At 44.8% G+C, this 21,039-nt stretch overlaps 1 protein-coding gene across 1 annotated transcript in view; it reads left to right on the top strand.

The window, feature by feature from the left end:
- TEKTL1 (tektin like 1) overlaps positions 1–21,039 on the top strand; it is a 165,336-nt gene that overhangs the window by 115,545 nt on the left and 28,752 nt on the right. Inside the window, exon 5 of the mRNA XM_069634786.1 lies at positions 3,744–3,910. Coding sequence (XP_069490887.1) covers positions 3,744–3,910 — 167 coding nt within the window. The remainder of the gene's footprint in view (positions 1–3,743; positions 3,911–21,039) is intronic.

Consider the following 21,039-nt stretch of genomic DNA (forward strand, 5'->3'; position numbering starts at 1 on the left):
ACATTAATTCTAAAAGATGAAAAGGTTTGTGAAATGATAAATGTGTCTATAGAGACCTTATTTGAAGAAAATATGAATTCTACAGATAGTCTAATTGTTTGGGATCCTTTTAAAACAACCATACGAGGGGAATTAATCAATTGGACTTCCAGAAAAAGGAAAGAAGGTGAAAAAAGGGTTAAAGATCTTGAGTCGGAACTTAAAATTTTACAACACAAGTATGTAATGTCCAGTAGTTAACGGGATAGGTTGAAAATGGAAGATACTATGAGTACATTGAAGGAGGTTTTAGATGAGCACATTGAGAGAGGTATGTATTTTATGAAACAAAAGTATTGGGAGGAAGGGGATAAAAGTAGACGGTTGTTGGCTAACAAGCTAAAATGTCTATCTGAGAAGTTGTTTATTCATAGGATTTTAGATGATGCAGGGAGTGTGAAGGTTAAAAGTGAAGATATTTGTGAGTGTTTTAAATACTTTTATGCTTCCTTGTATTTTGAGGGTTCGCAGAATGATGAGGTGATGTTGAATGCTTTTTTAAAACAAAATTAACTACCTTGTTTGTCTGATGAAGGGAGGGAATGTTTGGACGCTCGGATTTGTGAAATTGAAGTGAAGGAGGCTATTCATCAACTCAATGTGGGCAAATCCCCTGGGTGAGATGGGTTACTGGTTGAGTTTTATAAAACATTTGGTACAGCTTTGATCCCAATATTGTGTAATCTGTATAACCAATTTCTTTCTGATGGGAGGTTGTGTCCGTCAATGAGAGAAGCAGTCATTACAGTCATTCCTAAGCAGGAGAAAGACTCCACCAAATGTGGTAATTATCGGCCTATATCTCTTTTAAATGTAGATATGAAGATTTTTACAAATATTAGGGCTATTAGGTTGCAGAAATACATGGGGGATTTGGTAGATTATTCACAAGTTGGTTTTATGGACAGAAGGTATGGTTATGATAATATGTGGACTTTGTTGAATACAATTGGTTTGTCGGATGCTGAAGTGGATGAAGTTTTACTTGTTTTTTTTTATGCTGAGAAAGCATTTGATTGTGTTAGTTGGTCCTTTTTAAATTATACTTTAATCAAAATGGGGTTTGGTCCGCAAATTTTGAATGTGATTGGCACTTTACAATATGATATTTCAGCTAAAATATAGGTAAATGAGGTTCTGTCTGGCTCTTTCAAGCTATTCAGGGAAACCAGACAAGGTTGTCCGCTTTCCCCTTTTCTGTTTAATCTGGCCCTTGAACCATTACTGGCATATATTAGACAGGAAGGGAAGATTTGTGGGTGGAAATTGAAAGACAGTGAAATAAAAGTGTTGGCATATGCTGATGATCTAACAGTGGTCTTGACAAATCTAGCTGAAGATGGTACTCTACTTCGGGAGATGATGCAGGAAGTGGGACGGCTATCGGGTTATAAAGTGAATTGGGGAAAAACGGTCTTTCTGGTGAAAATGAATCCACTAAGTAGGAGGCTATTAGATTGGGATTGTCAGTGGGCAGATATCTCAGTGAAGTATTTGGCTGTGTATTTAGTGCGAGATATTCGAAGGACTGTGGATTTTAATATAGATGAATTGAAAGGAATCTTAAAAAGAGACATACATAGGTGGGACAGGTTGACTTTAACTCTCTGGGCTAAAATGAATGCTGTCAAAATGGTATTGCTTCCGATGGTTTTGTATTACATTCAATTCCTTCCCTTGAAGTTCACAAAGCAGGCATTGAAACGTATTGATTTTTTTTTAATGGACTTTTTATGGGGAGTGGGCAAGAAGCCAAGAATCCCGCGATGTATATTAATACGTAGTGTTAAAGAGGGGGGTTTTGGTTACCCAATGCTAGAAAATTATTACAAAGGGTTTCTTTAGAAAAAGGCTTCTTATTATTTTAGGAAAGATGAGGGCTTTGATCCTTTTTGGCTTCGGATGGAGAGGGAAAGATTGAGTCAGTTTCCAGTGGACTGTTTATATTCTTATGGTAAACTACCAAAATCTGGGGTTAAGATAGAGGCTTTAACTGCTACAGAGTCTGCTCTGGTTTCGTTGATTCAAGGGTGTGGACAAACCTTATTTTTTTACAATTCTGCTTCTCTATGGTCGAATCCTGGTTTACAGATTGCACTGGAGGAGCTGGGTTAATAAGGGTATTTTGAAGATTGGGGATGTGTGGAAAGATGGTGAGATGGTTTCATTTGGAGTTTTAATGGATCATATTGGTTTGGACAATGGGGAAATGGAGAGGTGTAGATCATTAGAACGCTTGATGATAGAGAGGCATCAAATGTTGAGTGAACCGTTAAGTGATAAACCCCAAGAATGCATATTGTATGATGCTGCTCTGAATGTAGTCTCTACATTTACTAAACTTATGCCTGTACAGGTGTGTATGCAGGATTCTTGGGAGAAATTGTGGAATAAATGGGTTATTGAACTGGGTAGGGATATATCTGAAGCTGAATGGGATAATGCGTGGAGGGTAACGGTGAGAGCTAAAATGGATTTGAATTTTATGATATATTCATCAGCGTATTTTGAGGCATATTTATTGGACACCTGTGAAGATGATGGAGCGGGGATTGATTGAATCGGATTTGTGTTGGGGGTGCTCTCAATCAAAAGGGATTTATCTGCATATGTTATGGGAATGTGATAGGGTACTGACTTTTTGGAAAGAGGTAATTGATCGAGTAGATCTAGTGATTGGTAAGTCGTTTCCTCGTACTTTCATGTCTGCAAATTTTCTCTCAAATGAAAGCAGAGGTCTGGAAATCTGTGGTGCTTCTGATTGGATAGATAGGGCATTATTAATGGCAATAAAACATATTATGAGAGTGTGGAAATTGCGTAAGAAACCACACACTGATAGTTGGATGGTGGACATGCACACACTTTCGAGGTATGAGAAGTCTCGGGCATGTCGACTTCATCGACAGACTGAATACTGTGATAATTGGGATTCTTTTAATGATTTGTTTGAATAGGGTATATAATTAATATACTTGGTGAAATATGGGAATTGGTGGGGGGTTAATGTGTCGTGTTTTGATCTTGACTGTGTTTGTGTGGAAGTGTTGTTTGTGTTGTAATGGTTTACTTGATATGTGAGGGGGCTTTGTATTGAAAGTTATAGTTTACTGATAATTGTATTTTGGTAAAGAAAATGTTATGGATACTGTTATTTCTATGACTCTCACCAATATGTGTTGATCTTATTAATGGTTTGAACATTTAAATAAAGATAAAAAAAAAAAAGACCCTGCAGGTCATCATGAACTGGGGTATTTACAGGAGATACGAGTAGGGAACCCATGGGCTCTTAAGTGAGCTGGGTCCCTCCTGGACATGCTGTCCTTGATTAATTTACTGAAGCTACTGGGGGAACACACTTGGATTCTTATCAGTTAGAACCCTCTGGCCATGATTGACCAATGGGAGTGCTAGAGCTACGGAGAGTGACACATATGGACTCATGGAAATTAGGACAGCACCCCTCTGACATGGTGACCCAGCATGAAATATTAGGAGGAATGTACAAGAGCTCTCTTTGTTTAGGAAGACCCCAGACACGATAACCGTGTGTAAGGTACTGAGAGGGCACTTAGTGATAACCAGAGCATTACGGGGAAAATCACTCCTTATTTCCTTGTTTGTTTGTGCAGGTCTTTCAAGGTTTGTAAGTGTCTAATTGGTGGACATTTGTATTCTTGTCTTTTTTGCATCTTATTCAGACTGCAAAGCAGCCTTGGAAGCTGCAAGGTGTGCGACTCAACGATCCAAGAAGCTGCGGCGCGAAATCAAGGAGGTGGTGGCTGAAGTGGTGCGACTTCAAAGAGAGATTGACCATTGTATCAATGTAACACTGAAGAAGAAGATGAAGGAGACTCAAGAACTGGCGGTATGGATAACGACTCGCAGCAACACACATACACAAGCAATTCCAAAATAAACACACACACACACACACACACACACACACACACACACACACACACATACAAAAACACATGTAGACACACAACCACATACAGGTATGGACACCCTTACACACACACATACAGAGATGCATATACACCCACACCCACGTATAGTCACCCATATGCACGCACACACAAGCACACACACAATGACCTTTCACCACCCGCACACAGATGCATATTTTATCATGCACACACATACAAACACATATAAATACACACACCTGCAACACAAAAAAGCAGCCCTATACTTCTAGCCCACAAGCATCCTGCCACTTATGCGACACTCACATCTATGGGAAAAACATACAAGTTTGTTTGTTTGTTATGTTATAGTGCATTTGTAAAGCGCCTTATGTACCATTGGAATGATCTCAAAACGCTGTGGGTTGAACGCCCTCGGGGACCGCGGTCCGTATCAGTTGAGAGATTAGTGCATTATATAGTGCTTGGGTGCACTTGGTATGTGGGCAGCCACAGAGGTTTGCATGGGTTGGCTGCATTCTACTGTTAAGTGTGGTGCGAGGGATGTGAGAGATTCGTGCAATGTGCGCAGCAAGGAGGATGGTCTCCAAGTCCGCCTTCTAGCTGCTGTGGGGCATGTGTTAGAGATTATGTGTGCTGCTATGCCGATTTTCTTTTTCGTGGAGTAGAGCTTCGTTTTACCAGGCTGTTGATGTGTTGTTCTATGAGTAAATGTAGTTATGTGTGCAGCTAGGCCGAATTGATCGAGGGGTATAGCTGCGGTCTATTGTTTGTTGATCTAGAGTGGAGAGTGAGCATATTTTTAGGACTGAGTGTCTGCGGTTGTCGGTCGGTGACCCCTTTACTTGGGGTGTTTTCGGAGCTCAGTGCGCTGGCCGTGTTTGCCCTGGTGGTTCGTGGTAGTGGATTCCAGAGAGGAAACCTGGATGGTGGGGTAAGTAGTGTTATCTCATAAATAGTGTATCCAGCAGGAAATCGATACATCTGTCAAATGAGACCCTAATAGTGATGGCAGTAAATCTTAAGGCACAGACAGGGACTCGCCAGCAGTGCACAAATACAAAACTCAGGAATACATACACACGCCCTTGCAACAACACTCCAAGGTATTCAGCACTCATGCACAAAATGACCCCAAAAACTACACAGAGAATGACATGCAATGCACCATACGGCATCCAGTCCAGTAGTGGGTAAGTGAGGTGGAGTCAGTCTGGATGCTGGCAGTACTCCTGCAGTGCCACTGGTCAGGCTTTGGAGCAAGGGGCTAGAACTGTAAAGTTTAAATCTCTAAATACCTAGCACCCACCACAAGGGTCACCACATTAGGAAGCATGCCTGCATTTAACTGCAAACAGATTACAACCACGTATTCACTCCACCAGCAGGTGCATATTACCCCATTCCCAGAGGGCACCCAACTTTTATTCTTTTCTCTTCTCACAGTCCTCATACCCACATTCATCTACTCCCCTTATGTCGTCAAAAACCTGATTCCCCGATAAAATCTCCTACCACAGTACACTACAACATCTCCCACACATGGTCACCACCGGCCTAGATGATATCACATGAACTTTATTAAGTTATTACTCAGCTCTCGTCTTTAGTCCTATTTCAATCCCCCACACCAATGAGTTACATTATCCAACACACTTTTCATCTCTCAAACCTTGCACACTCCCTTTATGAGGTCCCAGCTGTGGAGGTTGAAGATGAGAGCCCCACTAACCCCTTCAGATAAGTGTCAAACCTGAGTATGATCCTGACCAGCAGTTCGTCCGGATTCCGGTGGGCGCAGGACCCCCATCACTGCAGGAGCAGTGCTGCCCCCACGCCAGGTGAGGCCAGGGCAGTTATACATGGCAGGACCGCCATTCTCCACTTTTCGCATCCAGCGCGACGAGCAGATTCGAAGTCTGCATTATTTGCCATAAATCCAGCAAAATCGCTTGATCAGTGCTCCGTGCAGCTCCGTGCCGAGGATACTGCACTGAGGCTATTCTTGTCTATTGCCCGCCATTAGCCTCCTCGAGGCTACCACCTACTCCAAGATGGCCGCCCGCCCGCAATCTCCAGGTCACACAGCCCACCTCAGTGTGAACCCGGCCTGATTGGCTCCCCTCCCGCATTTCAGCCAATCCAATCGCCGGCAGGCGTCAAGCCGGCACACCCACGAAGGCCACACACCAAGGCTGCCTGTCTGGAGCCTGTCCGGAGGCGTCCTGGGCCTGGGCCACGGACCTTGGACCCATTTCGGTAAGCCTATCTCGATGCTAGAACGCACCGTCTCCCTTGCATTTATCCAATATGCGCAATGGTCGGTATCGCCGATCGCCCATAATCGGTACCCGCTGCATGCACCATAGCTATTATGGGGAAAGTCGCTGCATGATTCAGCCTGCACACGCCGGCGCTGACCCACACCGCAGAGGCGGTCACCTGCCGATACAGGGAGACTCTTTTTCAACACAGACATAAACTACTCTTCTACAGTCAAACAATTCCCCATAGGGTCGCTACATTGCCTGCTATTGTGCACACGGCCTGTTTAATGCTTCCTACTAGCCTCAATGTTGATAGACACACACCATCTGTCTAGTCTTCATGTATGCATCTAACCATCACTCTCAGTATATACAGCTGTTCCCATGGCCCAACTGCAATACTCAATTCTAGGTGTCCCACAATGTATGCGTTTTCAAAGTACTGTTCCCTGGCCCTATTGCAATAGTCGACCCTAGGTCACCAGAAAATACTATACAACTGTGTTGTGCCGTATGGTCGCTAGAGACCACTGAACTTCTGTGTTGTGCCGTATGGTCGCTAGAGACCACTGAACTTCTGTGTTGTGCCTTATGGTCGCTAGAGACCATTGAACTATGGTGTTGTGCCTTATGGTCGCTAGAGACCACTGAACTACTGTGTTGTGCCTTATGGTCGCTAGAGACCACTGAACTTCTGTGTTGTGCCTTATGGTCGCTAGAGACCATTGAACTACGGTGTTGTGCCTTATGGTCGCTAGAGACCACTGAACTACTGTGTTGTGCCTTATGGTCGCTAGAGACCACTGAACTTCTGTGTTGTGCCGTATGGTCGCTAGAGACCACTGAACTTCTGTGTTGTGCCCTATGGTCGCTAGAGACCACTGAACTACTGTGTTGTGCCTTATGGTCGCTAGAGACCACTGAACTACGGTGTTGTGCCTTATGGTCGCTAGAGACCACTGAACTTCTGTGTTGTGCCGCATGGTCGCTAGAGACCATTGAAATACGGTGTTGTGCCTTATGGTCGCTAGAGACCACTGAACTACTGTGTTGTGCCTTATGGTCGCTAGAGACCACTGAACTTCTGTGTTGTGCCTTATGGTCGCTAGAGACCATTGAACTACGGTGTTGTGCCTTATGGTCGCTAGAGACCACTGAACTACGGTGCTGTGCCTTATGGTCGCTAGAGACCACTGAACTACTGTGTTGTGCCTTATGGTCGCTAGAGACCACTGAACTACTGTGTTGTGCCTTTTGGTTGGTAGAGTCCTCTGTGCCACTGTGTTGTCTAACCTATATGGCATCCCAGCTCTCTCAGTCCTATCCCAATATGTACACCACTCACACACCATACATCCTCTTAGGTATAGTCCACAACGTACTTACTAGCAGTATTGCCTACCTCATGCCCATAGGGCAACTCAACAGCCATAGCATGGAACTCAGACACTCCACCACACACGCTACTCCCCCCAAAATGCCAGAATTCATACTTAGGCAGCACAGACTCAGAACACGTACATTCCCCTTAGCATTCCCCACCACACCTATGCAGGTAACACCTAGGAACTCACGTCTAGGCTTGCGCACCCATGCTAAGACCCTCCGCCCGCCAAACACCATTACCCATAAGCACCTTAACAAGGCTCCAACTCTTGCTCCTCCTAGACCTCACATGACTAATAAACACACTCACACTACCAAAAAGCTCATTCCAACCACCGACCTCAAGCCGCCACAATCAATAAAGCTCCAACACCTGAAATGTGCTCTATTAAATGTTCGTTCACTCAACGCCCACGCACTAGAAGTCAATGATATTATTACCAGCCAAGACTTAGATATGTTAGCCTTAACAGAAACTTGGTTGCATTCTGCATCTGGCCCTACTATCAGCCTAGCTGTACCGCCAGGATACTCAATCGTAAGACAGGACCGATCAGCTAAAACAGGAGGAGGGGTCACACTCATTTTTAAAGATTCCCTAGCCCTAAGGCAGACTCCCACCATCGGGGAAGACACTACTGACTTCCTGTCGGCCAAACACACCCTCTCTCCTAAAGAAACAGTAAACATTCATGTCATATATAGACCTCCAGGCCCTGTCAATAACTTCACAAACAAAGTCAACCACCTCCTTGGAAAAAACATCAAACAAACCTCTAAAACTCTGCTCCTAGGAGACCTAAACCTTGGATACAATGATAAACTTGACAAAGCAGCCACCTCACTCGCTAGAAATCTCACAGACCTAGGATTCACACAGATAGTTACTGCCCCGACCCACAATAAAGGCTGTATCCTAGACTGGGTGGCAGATCACAACTGTGGCTCCACCATCAACTCCAACACAGCCCTCCCATGGTCCGACCACAACTGCCTCCAATTCTACATCCCCATATCCTCATACTCCAAACCACTCATACCTGCACCAGCTAAGATGGCCAGAAGTGCCAAAAAACTTACAGCAGACAATATACGTCCCTTTCTCAACAACCCGTGCCTAGCACCTCCCTTCTCCTCTAACCCCAACATTCTAGCAGAGATCTTCAAAGATACACTCACTCATGCCATCAACACCGCAGCTCCTCTTGAAAGCAAAAAAGAAAAAAAATCGTTTCATTCCAACTCATGGTTCACAGAGGACCTATTAAACCTACGCCAGGGCAAGCGCCAAGCCCTCAAAACATGGCAGGCCAATCCCTGTGATGCCACCAAAATAGACTTTCTGCATATTTCTAAAAAGTACAAAAGTGCTATATTTCAGGCTAAGTCTGAAACATACAATAAACGTATTCTGGAAGCCAACTCCCACTCAAAAGAGCTTTTCACCATCTTTAAAGAGCTCACTATCCCCCCAATCTGTACAGATGAGATTGTTAAGGATGAAGCCTGGTGCAATAGCATCCAAACAGCGATGTTAAATGAAATAGACCTTCTTCAAAATAAAATAGCAGAACACTTCAAGGCTCTGCACCCCAACAGACCCCTGTCGCCAATACCGCTAACGACCAGCATGCCTCCAAATTGAATTTTTCTCCAATCAGCGAAGCAGATGTTCTCCAAATCCTTAAACAGCTTAAACCATCTCAATGCAAAGGCGATATATGCCCCCCTAACATCATTAAAGAATGCGCAGCACCCCTCACACCGATCATCACAGCATTCATCAACGCCTCATTCAAGACGGGCATAGTCCCTGACAGCCTTAAAGAGGCTTGGGTGCGGCCGCTCTTAAAGAAACCAACCCTGGATCCTGCCCAACCTAACAATTACCGACCCATCACAACGGTCCCATTTCTTCTGAAAATCTTAGATAAAGCGGCACACATGCAGATACAGTCCTACCTGGAAAATAACTTTGTCCTAGGTAAAAGGCAGTCCGGATTTCGCAAAGGTCATGGCACTGAAACCGCCCTACTAGATCTGAAGAACCAAATTACCCTAATACTAGACAAAGGGAAATTGGCCCTTCTGCTCCTCCTAGACCTCTCGGCGGCATTTGATCTAGTTGATCATGCCATCCTCACGAACCATCTCACCCAGGCCGCACATTTCTCCATACAAGCCACAAACGGATCACCTCCTTCCTCGAAGGAAGAGTAATGAAAGTGTTCTCCAATATAGCTAATGCAGAGCCTACTACCATCAAGCATGGAGTCCTGCAGGGCTCATGCACGGCGCCTATCCTCTATAACGTGTTTACCAAACCTCTCTTTGATAAACTGGATGCACTTGGGATCACATACACCAATTACGCCGACGATACCCAAGTACTCCTCCCGCTCACAGGACTCTACCATCAGGACGCAGCCACCCTCCAGAACATATACGCCACCATCCAAGCTTGGATGGCCACAAACGGCTTATGTCTTAACGGAGACAAGACCGAAATTCTCATCCTTGGTCAAAAATCCACCCTCACTAACCTCGACCCACTCTACTCCAACTTCTCCATAGACAATTGCATCATCCCAGTTCTACCTTCTGTAAAAACACTAGGAGTACACATTGACGCCTCACTCTCCATGGACAAACAAGTCAACTCCATTGTTTCTGCCTCCGCTTTGAGCACTAAGCTCATCAATGCCATCAAACCTTTCCTAACCAAAGATAATTGCCTCTCTATCGCCAGAGCCACCATTGGAGCCAAACTAGATTATTGTAATGCGTTACTGGCTGGCACCTCCAATTCCAATCTCATTAAACTCCAAACAACACAAAATAATGCTCTAAGAGCAGCTCTCAATATACCAAAAAGGGACCACATTGCACAAGCCAGAAAGGCAGCACACTGGCTACCTGTCAAAGATCGCATTACATTTAAAATACTTACCACTGCGCACAAATGTATCAACCTATCTGCACCCTCATACCTGTCTGACACCCTAGTCAGATCTCGCTCCTCCAGACCAACTAGGCAATGCCACTCCAACCAGCTCAGGGTCCCACGCATCAAACGAGCTAGAGCAGGGGAAATAAGCTTCCCTTACATTGCCCCTAAGCTATGGAATGCTCTACCTAGCACGCTCAGAGCAGAAACTTCTCTCATTGCCTTCCGAAAACAGCTGAAAACCACCTTGTTTAACTAATTCCTCTTCTTCTAGTTCGCTACGCTCTCCTCATCTATCCCCTCTCCTCTCTTCCTCTCCTGTAGCTATTTCTCATTCTCTTGCAACTAAGTAAGCTATTTCTCGTTCTCTTGCAACTAAGTAACGATTTCAATGTATGCACATCTAGCCATTTCTCATAGCTGCAATCTTCTCCTGCAACTAATTAATGACTTCAATGTATGTACAACAAATCATATCTGTAACAAGCGCCACGATGCCCCCTGGGCTGCATGTGCGCTAAACAAATGCGAATAAATAAATAAATAAATACACTGCAGGATGAACAGCCCTGGGGGAAAAGGGAAATGGAACAAAATAATAAACTTCCAGATCTTCTGATTCCAGCCCTCTGATTCTAGGGCTTTGCTCTGCCTCTGCTGCTACTACAGTCTTCAGTGTTGTTAATTACCAGGAACTACAACACAACATAGGACCCCTTTAGTGCACCCCTGATTCCCCCACGCTCAGGCGATTTACAAATGTAAAAATAATAATAATACATAACTATTTGATCTTCTTCGAAGAAGCGTCTGCTGACCCTTGCTCTAATTGTACCTGGTTGTCTTCTCTGAAGACAGACTTGAAGGCAAAGTGGTGAATACTACTCTTCCACAGTAGCATGGAGTGCCCAAAAGTTAACTCTTAATTCTGCCTCCTGCAGACTGCTGCTTAAATATTCTCTAAAGTATTCACCGTGCTACTAGCAAGAAGATTTGCTTGTTGGTGTCTTCATAAGATGCTGTTCTCCAGGTTGGAATGCCACTGCATTGCCCGCGCTTAATACAAATGTAATTTCTCCGTTTTGAAGTCACTGCACTTACTACTAATGTAATTTCTCCGTTTTTGTGGTAAATGCCCTGCCCTTGCTTATTACTAATCTAATTCCTCAGAGTTGAAGTCACCAAGAGCAACCCCGATGCCTTCTGGTTGCCTGGGAGGCACCACCGAGCTAAGAGTCTCCTCCATGAAGCACACACGTGCCCGCAAGAGGTTCTCTCCTAACCTGCGATTGCGTGCTTCCAGATGACGGAGTTATCAACGCCTTCGAGCGCACTGCAAGGAACTCCTCAAACGCTTTCCATGTAACGCCTTACGGCATCCAATACATATGCAATTGCTCAACTAGATTTCTTTAGAACTCTAAAGGGGAACAAATATAATGTGCTAACGTTTTCCTACTCTTCCTTTCGAGAGCTAAATTTACAGTCTTATCAAATCACTTAATTTTCTATAAACGTTCACTTAGCTTACATTGCTGCTTTTCGCAACTGGTATCTCCTGGCCAAAACTGTTCCGGTTTTCTTCTATACAATGTTCCTTCAGGAGCTGTGATTACTGCAACCACTTGTGACTAGATCCCGGATGAAAGGCAGTTTAGAATCTTCCTTAAAACTCAAAACTAGCTCACACTGCCTTTCCTCCAATCAGTTTCTAGAAGAGTGTTCACAATCTTGGCATGGGAAGGTTCCACCCTCAATACACTGCAGTTAAGGAAGCAGACTGTATTACCAATTGTCATTCACACTCCGCCTCGCTCCTATTACACATAAACTGTCCTGTGAGTGAAACATCCTCCCACTCTATGCCTGACTCTAGTCAGTCTCCTGATGTATTTTCCCCATTGGACCCTGACACCCTTTCGTTTAACATACCCCCAAGTATATCTGCCAAACCCCTAAAAGCAGATCAGTACACAGTACCTGGGGACTTGCCCCCATCAACACCATGGGTTACACAAGTACCTCTCCCACTAACAACTTCCTCCCTCTTTTCTCACAGAGCCATGTGCAGCAAGGCCAACAAAAATGGCAGATGTGCGCTGTACAAGGCTACTTTACTTACAGGACCGCGTGTCAATTACCCTTGAGGTGGATATTTGGGAATATATCGTAGAGGTTTCAATAATTCCCCTTTTCTGAAATTAAAAGACAAGGTTATTCAGAGGACGTTACAAAAAGCACTCAACAGAAAGCAGGACCGAAGTGTAAGCGCCAAGGCCCATTGGGCGTGCGGGGTGAGGTGCTGGTGGTGATTGGCTAGTGGAGGTTTTGGTGATACCGACATTACGCTATTACTCCTAAGATTGTATGCTATTTTAAGGGTCGTTTTATTATCCGCGAAAGAGCTGACAAGACCTTGGACACATTTAAAAAACATGTTCAACATTCCCACCAGAGATTTCTTTATTGCTACACATTTTGCGAGCATTAACAGCACGAAAATGTGCCTTTAAGAGTCCGCGACTACCCTTTGATGAAATGACCACTGCTCCGCAGGAGTACAGGATGAGTAGTGACTAAAGCACCTGCTCAGCCCCACACTACTACTAAACCCGTAGGGTTCGCAATCATGAAGGTGAAACAGGCACGGCCCGACAGGTGTGCACCCTTCACCTGTCTTGGTAATATGGGCTGAGGGCAGGCTATTCTCTTCAGGAGGAGTGTGAGCTGGTGCAGAAGCAATCCCAAGAACAATATATAGTGATATCAAAATAAAAGAATGTCTGATGAAGGTGCAATAAAAAATAGAATCTTTAACTACATTTAACAAATGCACACAACTAATAAAAACACCACTGGCCCACTGCTGTAAAGGAAAACACAGAGAAAGCAGACTTTAGGATAAAGGGGGCACTCTGGGTTTGTGTTTAGGGATACTCGGCAAAGACATACGCAGCAAAATGTCAAAGTTATTGAATATGTCTTACAAATGACAGAGAAGGGGACTTGGAAGTCATTAGGGCCCTTTACGACAGACCAGGGGCGTAGAATCACTTCAAATGCCATCCGTTCTTGTTCTTGGGACTCAACTGCATGAAGCCGGCAGTCTGGGACCTTCTGACGTCGAGCTGGGGTCAATCAGAGGGTTGCCCGAGGAGGCTTCCAATGATTCAGTGTTGTTCGGAAGTAGCAACGGCTTACGGGAGGTAGCAACGGCTTACAGGAGGTAGCAACGGCTTACGGGAGGTAGCAACGGCTTACGGTTGAAAACACTGGAAAACAGCAGGTGGTGCTGGAAGACTCGGAGGCCTCGAGTAGTGAGCGGGCAACACAGAGGTGTGTTACTGCAGCAGTCACAGCTTGGAGCTCAAAAAGGCTGGTAACCAGACAGCGGGTGCCAAGTTGGGGATGCTAGAATTCTTGGAGTCCATGGATGCAGAGACAGCAGAACCTCAGCATCCAGCAGAACTCTGAGATGCGTGGGGAGGTCGTGTGTTCAAATCGAAGATGACTCTGGCCCTCCTTTGGCAGCAGCTTGGATGGTGTCGAAGGTGCCCAAACCGGCAGTGATGTGGTTCGGAGATGCAGGGAGAGCCAAGGGTTGCTTCCTTGGTTCTTTGTTTATTGATGGACCCAGTCCATGGTCTCAGGGAGAAGGTGAATCCTTTCTCTTTTCTCCTTCTGAACCAGGAAGGTCTGTGGAGAACACTTGCAAGGTTCTGTCCCCTCCAGTGAGCAGGGTCCAAGGTACTAGTATCTTCAATGCATTAGGCCTTGTCCAGCAGCCAGCTGATAATCCCTTGGGAAGTTTAGGGAGAGGAGCTTTCCTCTTCTTCCTTGGAGTGCCTGGCCTTCCCCCGCAGAGGACACTGGTGTAGACAGTATGCCCAATTAGGTTCCACTGAATTCTTCTTCAAGTAGAGTCCAAAGATGAATCGGCTATAAAGGGAACTCCCCTCCAACTTGTACAGGCAAAATGCCCCAGTGGATTGGTCCACAGCAAGCCTGTTCTTAGGGGTCCAACCCTGGCTACTGTAACAAGTGCCCTTTGCCATCTGAGGTTATAGCCAGTGCCCTGTCTGCGAGATGTGGGGAGGTGGACAGGAAGTTTGGGAGTCCTAGCAAATTCAAGACGACGAGACCCTTCTGTGAACTGAATGAAAAGTACACCCGTTAGCAGCACCCCTGTGCGAGGTGGCCATTTATGTGACAAGGCATTTTGAAGCACTGGTTCCCAGAGGTTCCACTGATGGGGGCTGGGCCCAACAAGGTTGTTTGTACACCCAGCCCAGATAGCACAATACACACCAGACCCTGTCCGGAATTAGCCAATGTCCACTAAATTGATAATAAAATTATATCAAATGCTTTTGGCTGTATAACTGTGTGCTCTCAGCAGCACCTGTGTCAAAACCAGATATGGCTATTATTTGCATTTTAGCAACTGCCACTGCACATCTTTAAGGCATCTATAAGGCTTGAAAGCCGCAGAACTTTGGGTTTCATGAATGCACATGTGACCTTTGAGCCTGCCTTTCTGCCTCTGCAGGGCAGCTGCTGGGGATGTCAGGAGAGGGCCGCAGCAAGATACATGAGTGCATTATGGACCTGAGTCGTATTAGCAGATCTCACATTCAGAAACAGAAATACCTGCAACATTCTATTGCAAATAATTGCAAAAGGGCGGGCTGTTTCACCCTCAGAGATGGCATTCCGTCACAACGTTTCAATAGTTTTAACCGCACGGGTAGCAAGGGATGGGTGGTGGGTGACTTAACAGGGTGTCCTGTTATGTCCTTTATGGATCCTTCCTTGGTAACCTATTTAGTGGCGAGTTAGACTCCTTTTTTGTTTTTTGGCTATTGTGCTATTTTTGTATATCATGTAGTTTGCCCTGTTGATTCTGTTTCATGTTATATATTGTTTGTGATTGTTATGTTGCGTCATCATGCCTACGGGTCCATTGAACGCGGTATAAATGTAATAAAGTGTCACCCTCAGTTACAAACAAACTGTTTGTCTGGGGACTGCCATCAAGGTCGGAATCATCTGTTAATTTAAGAGGGTGGGTCTGCACATTTGGAAGCACAACGACACACCCAAATATCACATGTACTATTGACAACGACATAGCCCTCCAAATATCAAACAATTTCTATTCATTTGCTCTCGATGAAGCCAGTAGAACAATCATCAACACCTGAAAAGTCACAGTAAATAGAGTTTAGTAAATACATGTTATTTTTATCCCAAGCGAAGCATAAAGCACTCATAAGACATAGGGACATATCACGTGACATAAAATAGGTTACCCAGGTTTCTGACTGTTAAACTTGGGGAGTCCCATGTAGGCACTAGAATCTCATGAGAGAATCACCATCTCATCTTCCACGTATCCCCCGTTCCCAGCGCGTGATGGAAATAGAAAAAAGACTTCGGCCAGGGAGAGAAATACAAGGAGAAATCACCCACTCATGAGCACGCAACAGTTCTGCACCTGTTGTCCATCCTCCTATCAGTGGACTCGTCCAGACACTCGCTTGGTGCTCAGTCTGAACTCTCACCCAATATCAAAAATCTATTCCCACTGTGATGTTCATCAGAGGTTCCTAAACTGTAACGGGGTTCGGATGTCCCGATCCCTGTACTGTGCAGTACACAAAGACCCCAATGCCTTCCCTTTGAACCATTCGTAGGAAGCATGCCTTATTGCTGTGCATCCATCACTCACACTTCACTTTTGTGATGGTTCAAGAAAGAGGTGTGCCGTGACTGCCGCCAGCGTGGACATCCTTCCACTTCTGCATTGGTACAGAACAGCGCGAGATGCGGAAGTGGAGGGAAATCCATGTCTGGATGCACAACCTGGAGAAGGAAATGGGAGAAGGCTTGCCGGTCAGATAGCACAGGACCCTGATATCTGTGTGCAGCCTGCTGTGGCAGGTTCGAATCCCGCCAGGGGCAACTCAGCCTTTTCATCCGTCCGAGGTTGATAAAATGAGTACCACCTGCGGGATAATCATTTCTTCTGTTATTTGAGCGCTCTGAGACCTATGCGTGGTCTAGCGCTATATAAGAGATACATCACTATTATTATTATGGAGGTGGCTGCTGGATCTGCAGTATTAGTGATATCCGCAGCGCAATATAACAAAGGGTTACAAAAGGCCTGCACAACTACACCATATGCAGGTCAGATCTTCCCTGGGAATATCAGACATGTGCCATGTGAAGGTTAGTACATAGTGTGGTGGGCCTAGGAAGCTGAGATTACATGCACAGAAAAAGTACTGTGCTACACATGTCCTAACCACCCCTACCAGCTATCAGAAGCAAGGCCAGTGTCACCCCGCAAAAGCTGCTAGCAACGCTGGACTCGCAGGCCTTCTGCACACATTATGATGGCTCTGGCTGCGTGCTATGATATGCCCCCACCCTGCCCCAATAGCACTTATCTAATGTCAATAATAATAATTTAGCATTTATATAGCGCTTGGAAACCTCAGGTATCTGAGCACTGCTTATTGTTACCCACGGTGTGTGGTGCTCATTTATCGATCTCAGAAGGATGGAAGGCTGAGATTGGCCCTGCCGTGATTTGAACCTGCAAATGTCAATGTGAGCGCTCAACCCGCTGTGCTATCTGACCAGCTGTGTTGGAACAGGTAAGAGGGGTTGAAGCTGCCACCTTGAGATGTCCTGGAAGTTTTAAGGTCTATGCGTAGTCTTCTTTGACAGCCTCTGGTATTTGCCACGTGCCGAGGAATGTTTTTTAAAATGTTCTTCATGTTCCAAGGACTTCCTGTGAGCTTCGTTTTCTATAAAATATTCCTGAAAAAGGACATCTTCTCTGCTGATTTGGGTCCCTTGGAAGCAGCATGTTTTGTCACACAGTTTCATTTTTGAATCCTTTTTGAAGACGTCCTAACTCAAAACCTTTATTTTATTTTGTATTTTTATAACACGTCCTAACTCAAAACCTTTATTTTATTTTGTATTTTTATAACACGCCTAATACCATACCTGAGTTCAGTTTCTAAGTGCGGACCGGGGATTCGAACCCCTGTTGCTCTGCATGATCTTGCTGCGACCAGCGCATTGCCCCTGTGCTATCCCCTGTTCACTTTGCAATGCACTATCCTTTTTGGACTTGCCAAGCTAAGGCTATTTTAATGCTCACCATTTTGGAGGGTAATATGGGGCAGATTCTGACAATTGTTTTGGCGCCACACCACTGAGGAGAATATGCTAGCTTCATATGCACCAAAAAAGTCGCAATTCAGTTTTCAATCTTAGATGTGCTCCTCCAGATGCCCCCTTTCCCCCTTTTTTCCCCTTTGCACAAATAAGGATGCAGTTCAAAGTGCCCATACGAGGGTCATCCCCCTTCGTCTGTTAAGAACAGGCACAGTGAGAGGTGCAAATCACTACAGGATCCTTTCGGACACTCGCGGGATCAACCAAGGCTGTCTAACTTGCGCTTCCATCCCTCAGATGGGGATGGAAATGATTATTATTTTTTTCTGGGCAATTCGCTGAGACAGACCCTTTGACGGCCCGTCTAGCTGAAATCCACTCCCAGCAACCACGTGTTTGCGGGGGGCTTGCCATACGTTAGTGTCGGTACCGCGCGTCCGACGCTACTGAACGCAAGGAGACTACTGGCCGGCGCATCTTTGTGAATGAAGTGACCTGAGCATTTCTGAAAGCAGCGCAAATGAAACAAACGCATTCTCTGTGCTACTTTCGTTTGCCCCATTATTTGAAAACCTGGCACTGTCAGCCCTCTTGGATGCTTTATTCTATAGAACATTCCAGAAAAGACTCCATCTTAATGTTGAAACAGTGGCCCAAATGTTCACCAGTTATACCTGAAAAACAGTAACCTCTGTTTTTCGAACCATAAACCTTTTCTCCCACTTGCTGACAATATAGAATGTGGTGTGGTTTGGCTCCTGGAAGAACATTGTTCCTGGGTTCTCCCAACTCAATTACATGTGCTGCAATTTTCCTCCAGGTTTAGAAAATGATCCACAAATCTCAAACGGAAATCCTGTTCCAAACAGATGGTTATTTATTAATTCAAAGTGTAACCTTCAGGTGACAGCCTTCATACCTATGAATTCATTTGATGTCTTGCAATAGCACAACCTTTTTTCTAGTCACAGACTACACAAATATGAAAAAATCGAAACATGCTACCTCCTCTCCCATGCTACAATCCTAATACACGACTCTAGCTCAACATATATATGTTTAATGTGCAAATACATAAAATCTTCTATTCAACACAATTTTGCTTTTTTAACATTCTGCTGGCTCACCCTAATTCTAGCACTGGTTTCTGCACCTAACAATCCATATTTCCAAGGCCTTTAGATCAGTTTGATAATCAAATAGCACGCTTTAGTTTTCCTTCTTTGCTGCAGAACCTCACTCTGACATGTTTCTGCGCCTTCTCGTCATGCTGGGCTTTCCTCAGGGCGATCTGACTCAGCACTGTGGATGACTTTGCAGAACCTGATTAATTCAAGGTGTAGTCGGATCTCTTGGTTTACTGGAATTTCAGTTTGAAGTTGCCTTCCCAGTCTATGTGTTGGATGACCTTACTATCTTGTGCATGTTAGGCCTTCAGGTGTTTTTGTATTTTCTTTTGTATTAAACGGTGGCTATCTCTTCTGTGGTTGTCTGTTACTTTATGTTCAGACCACTGTCGGATTCACCTATCCCATTCTACAAGGGCGAGTGATGTTTTTAGCTTCTTACCCGCTTATGTTTATGACTGCCGGCCCTCGTTGCCATTCTTTGCTGCTTTTTGCCTTCTGTTCTGGGGCTTGGCGTAATTGCCCACTCGTGACGAAGAAATTTGCTTTGCATTTTTGTGACTCTTCATCAGGTGCATATGATCATGTTGAGAGACTAAAAATAATACATTTTCAGTCACAAGACCTAAAAATAAACAAAAAGATAAAATAATGATGAACAAAAGAGGTTATATTAATGGCATGATGGGTGGCTGCCTCACAGCCGCTCTAGAGGATCACCCCAACCTCTCATGGACAATGGCATCTGGCCTCATGCTAATCCAGAAGTGTCAAGGTAGAGCCCAGGTTCATTGTGAGTTAGCCTCACATGAAGAAGGTACTATCCCCAGAATCTAATGGCCACTCTATATGTATGAAAAATCTGTGTGGAACCAAGTATTTTCATAGACAAATCTTGTGTACGTTGCCAATCTGATAGTTAGCAGCTCGGGACATTTATCATAATGTGATAAAGGGTCTCTAGTTCATGCTTCGTAGCACAGAATCTGCGGGTGTTCTCTTCCACATTCTTCCCAATATAATCTATTACTCTGATCACAATGAGATTGAATCTAAATTTTAGGAAAATATTCCTGTATCGTGCCTCAGGAAATAACTCCAAGTAAGTTGGAAGAACGCTGCATTTCTTATTTTACCGTGCAGTATCTTTGTTATGTTATGTTATGTTATTGCATTTGTACCGCGCCAAAGCCCGAAGGCATCCAGGCGCAAGCAGATGGGAGAGAACCCGAAGAAGAAGCCAAGACTAATTATTCTTTAAGATGAAAGAGAGCGGTTTTTAGCTGCTTTCTAAAAGTCCGATAGTTCTCCATTTTTCGCAGATGTACAGGTAGAGAGTTCCAGGCGCAAACGCCCTGGATGTGAAAGGCACGGCCAAGGCCACGGGATCGCCTGACGTGGTGAACTTTTAAGAGACAGTCGTTAGATGATCGCAAATTTCTAGTGGGTTGATAGGTACTTACCCTGTCCTTGAGATAGTCTGGAGCACTGCCGAAAACACATTTGTGGCAGATAGACAACAGTTTGAACTGAATCCGTGTTGCAACAGGCAACCAGTGCAGTGTTTTACGTGCCGCGGAGGTAGGCTCAAAGGGTTTCATCTGAAAGATAACACAAATAGCAGCATTCTGTATCTTTTGTAGTCCTTGAATATCGGCTCTACTGGCACCTCCCATCAGGGTGTTACAGTAGTCTACCCGGGGAGGATAACTGCTCTGACAAGTTTAGTGCGGTTCTCAACGGAGACCAGTGGAGCCACTTGCCGTAGTACTCTCAGATGGTAGTTAGTGCTTTTAGTGATGGCAGCTACATGGGCCTCACTAGCCAGACTGTCTTCCAAGTAAGTGCCCAAGGTCTTAACTTTATGAACAACCATAATCTTGACGCCATCGATCTCAAAGCTGGCATATACTTGATCTAGGTTGTCTCTATTGTGCCGAGAACTGAACAACATGAGCTTGGTTTTGGACGCATTTAGACAGAGCCAGCTGGTTGACATCCAGCACTTAATAGTCTGGTACACTGAGTCTAGAACTGCTTGGTCTTTCTTGTAATCCCCTCTGATCTCCAAGACAAGTTGGAAGTCATCGGCATAGTTAAAAAGAAAATAGATCCGGGGACTCCAAATGCTTCCACACTTT

Source organism: Ambystoma mexicanum, chromosome 13, assembly GCF_040938575.1.
Source record: "Ambystoma mexicanum isolate Mex_15411 chromosome 13, UKY_AmexF1_1, whole genome shotgun sequence".
NCBI classification, from domain to species: domain Eukaryota; kingdom Metazoa; phylum Chordata; class Amphibia; order Caudata; family Ambystomatidae; genus Ambystoma; species Ambystoma mexicanum.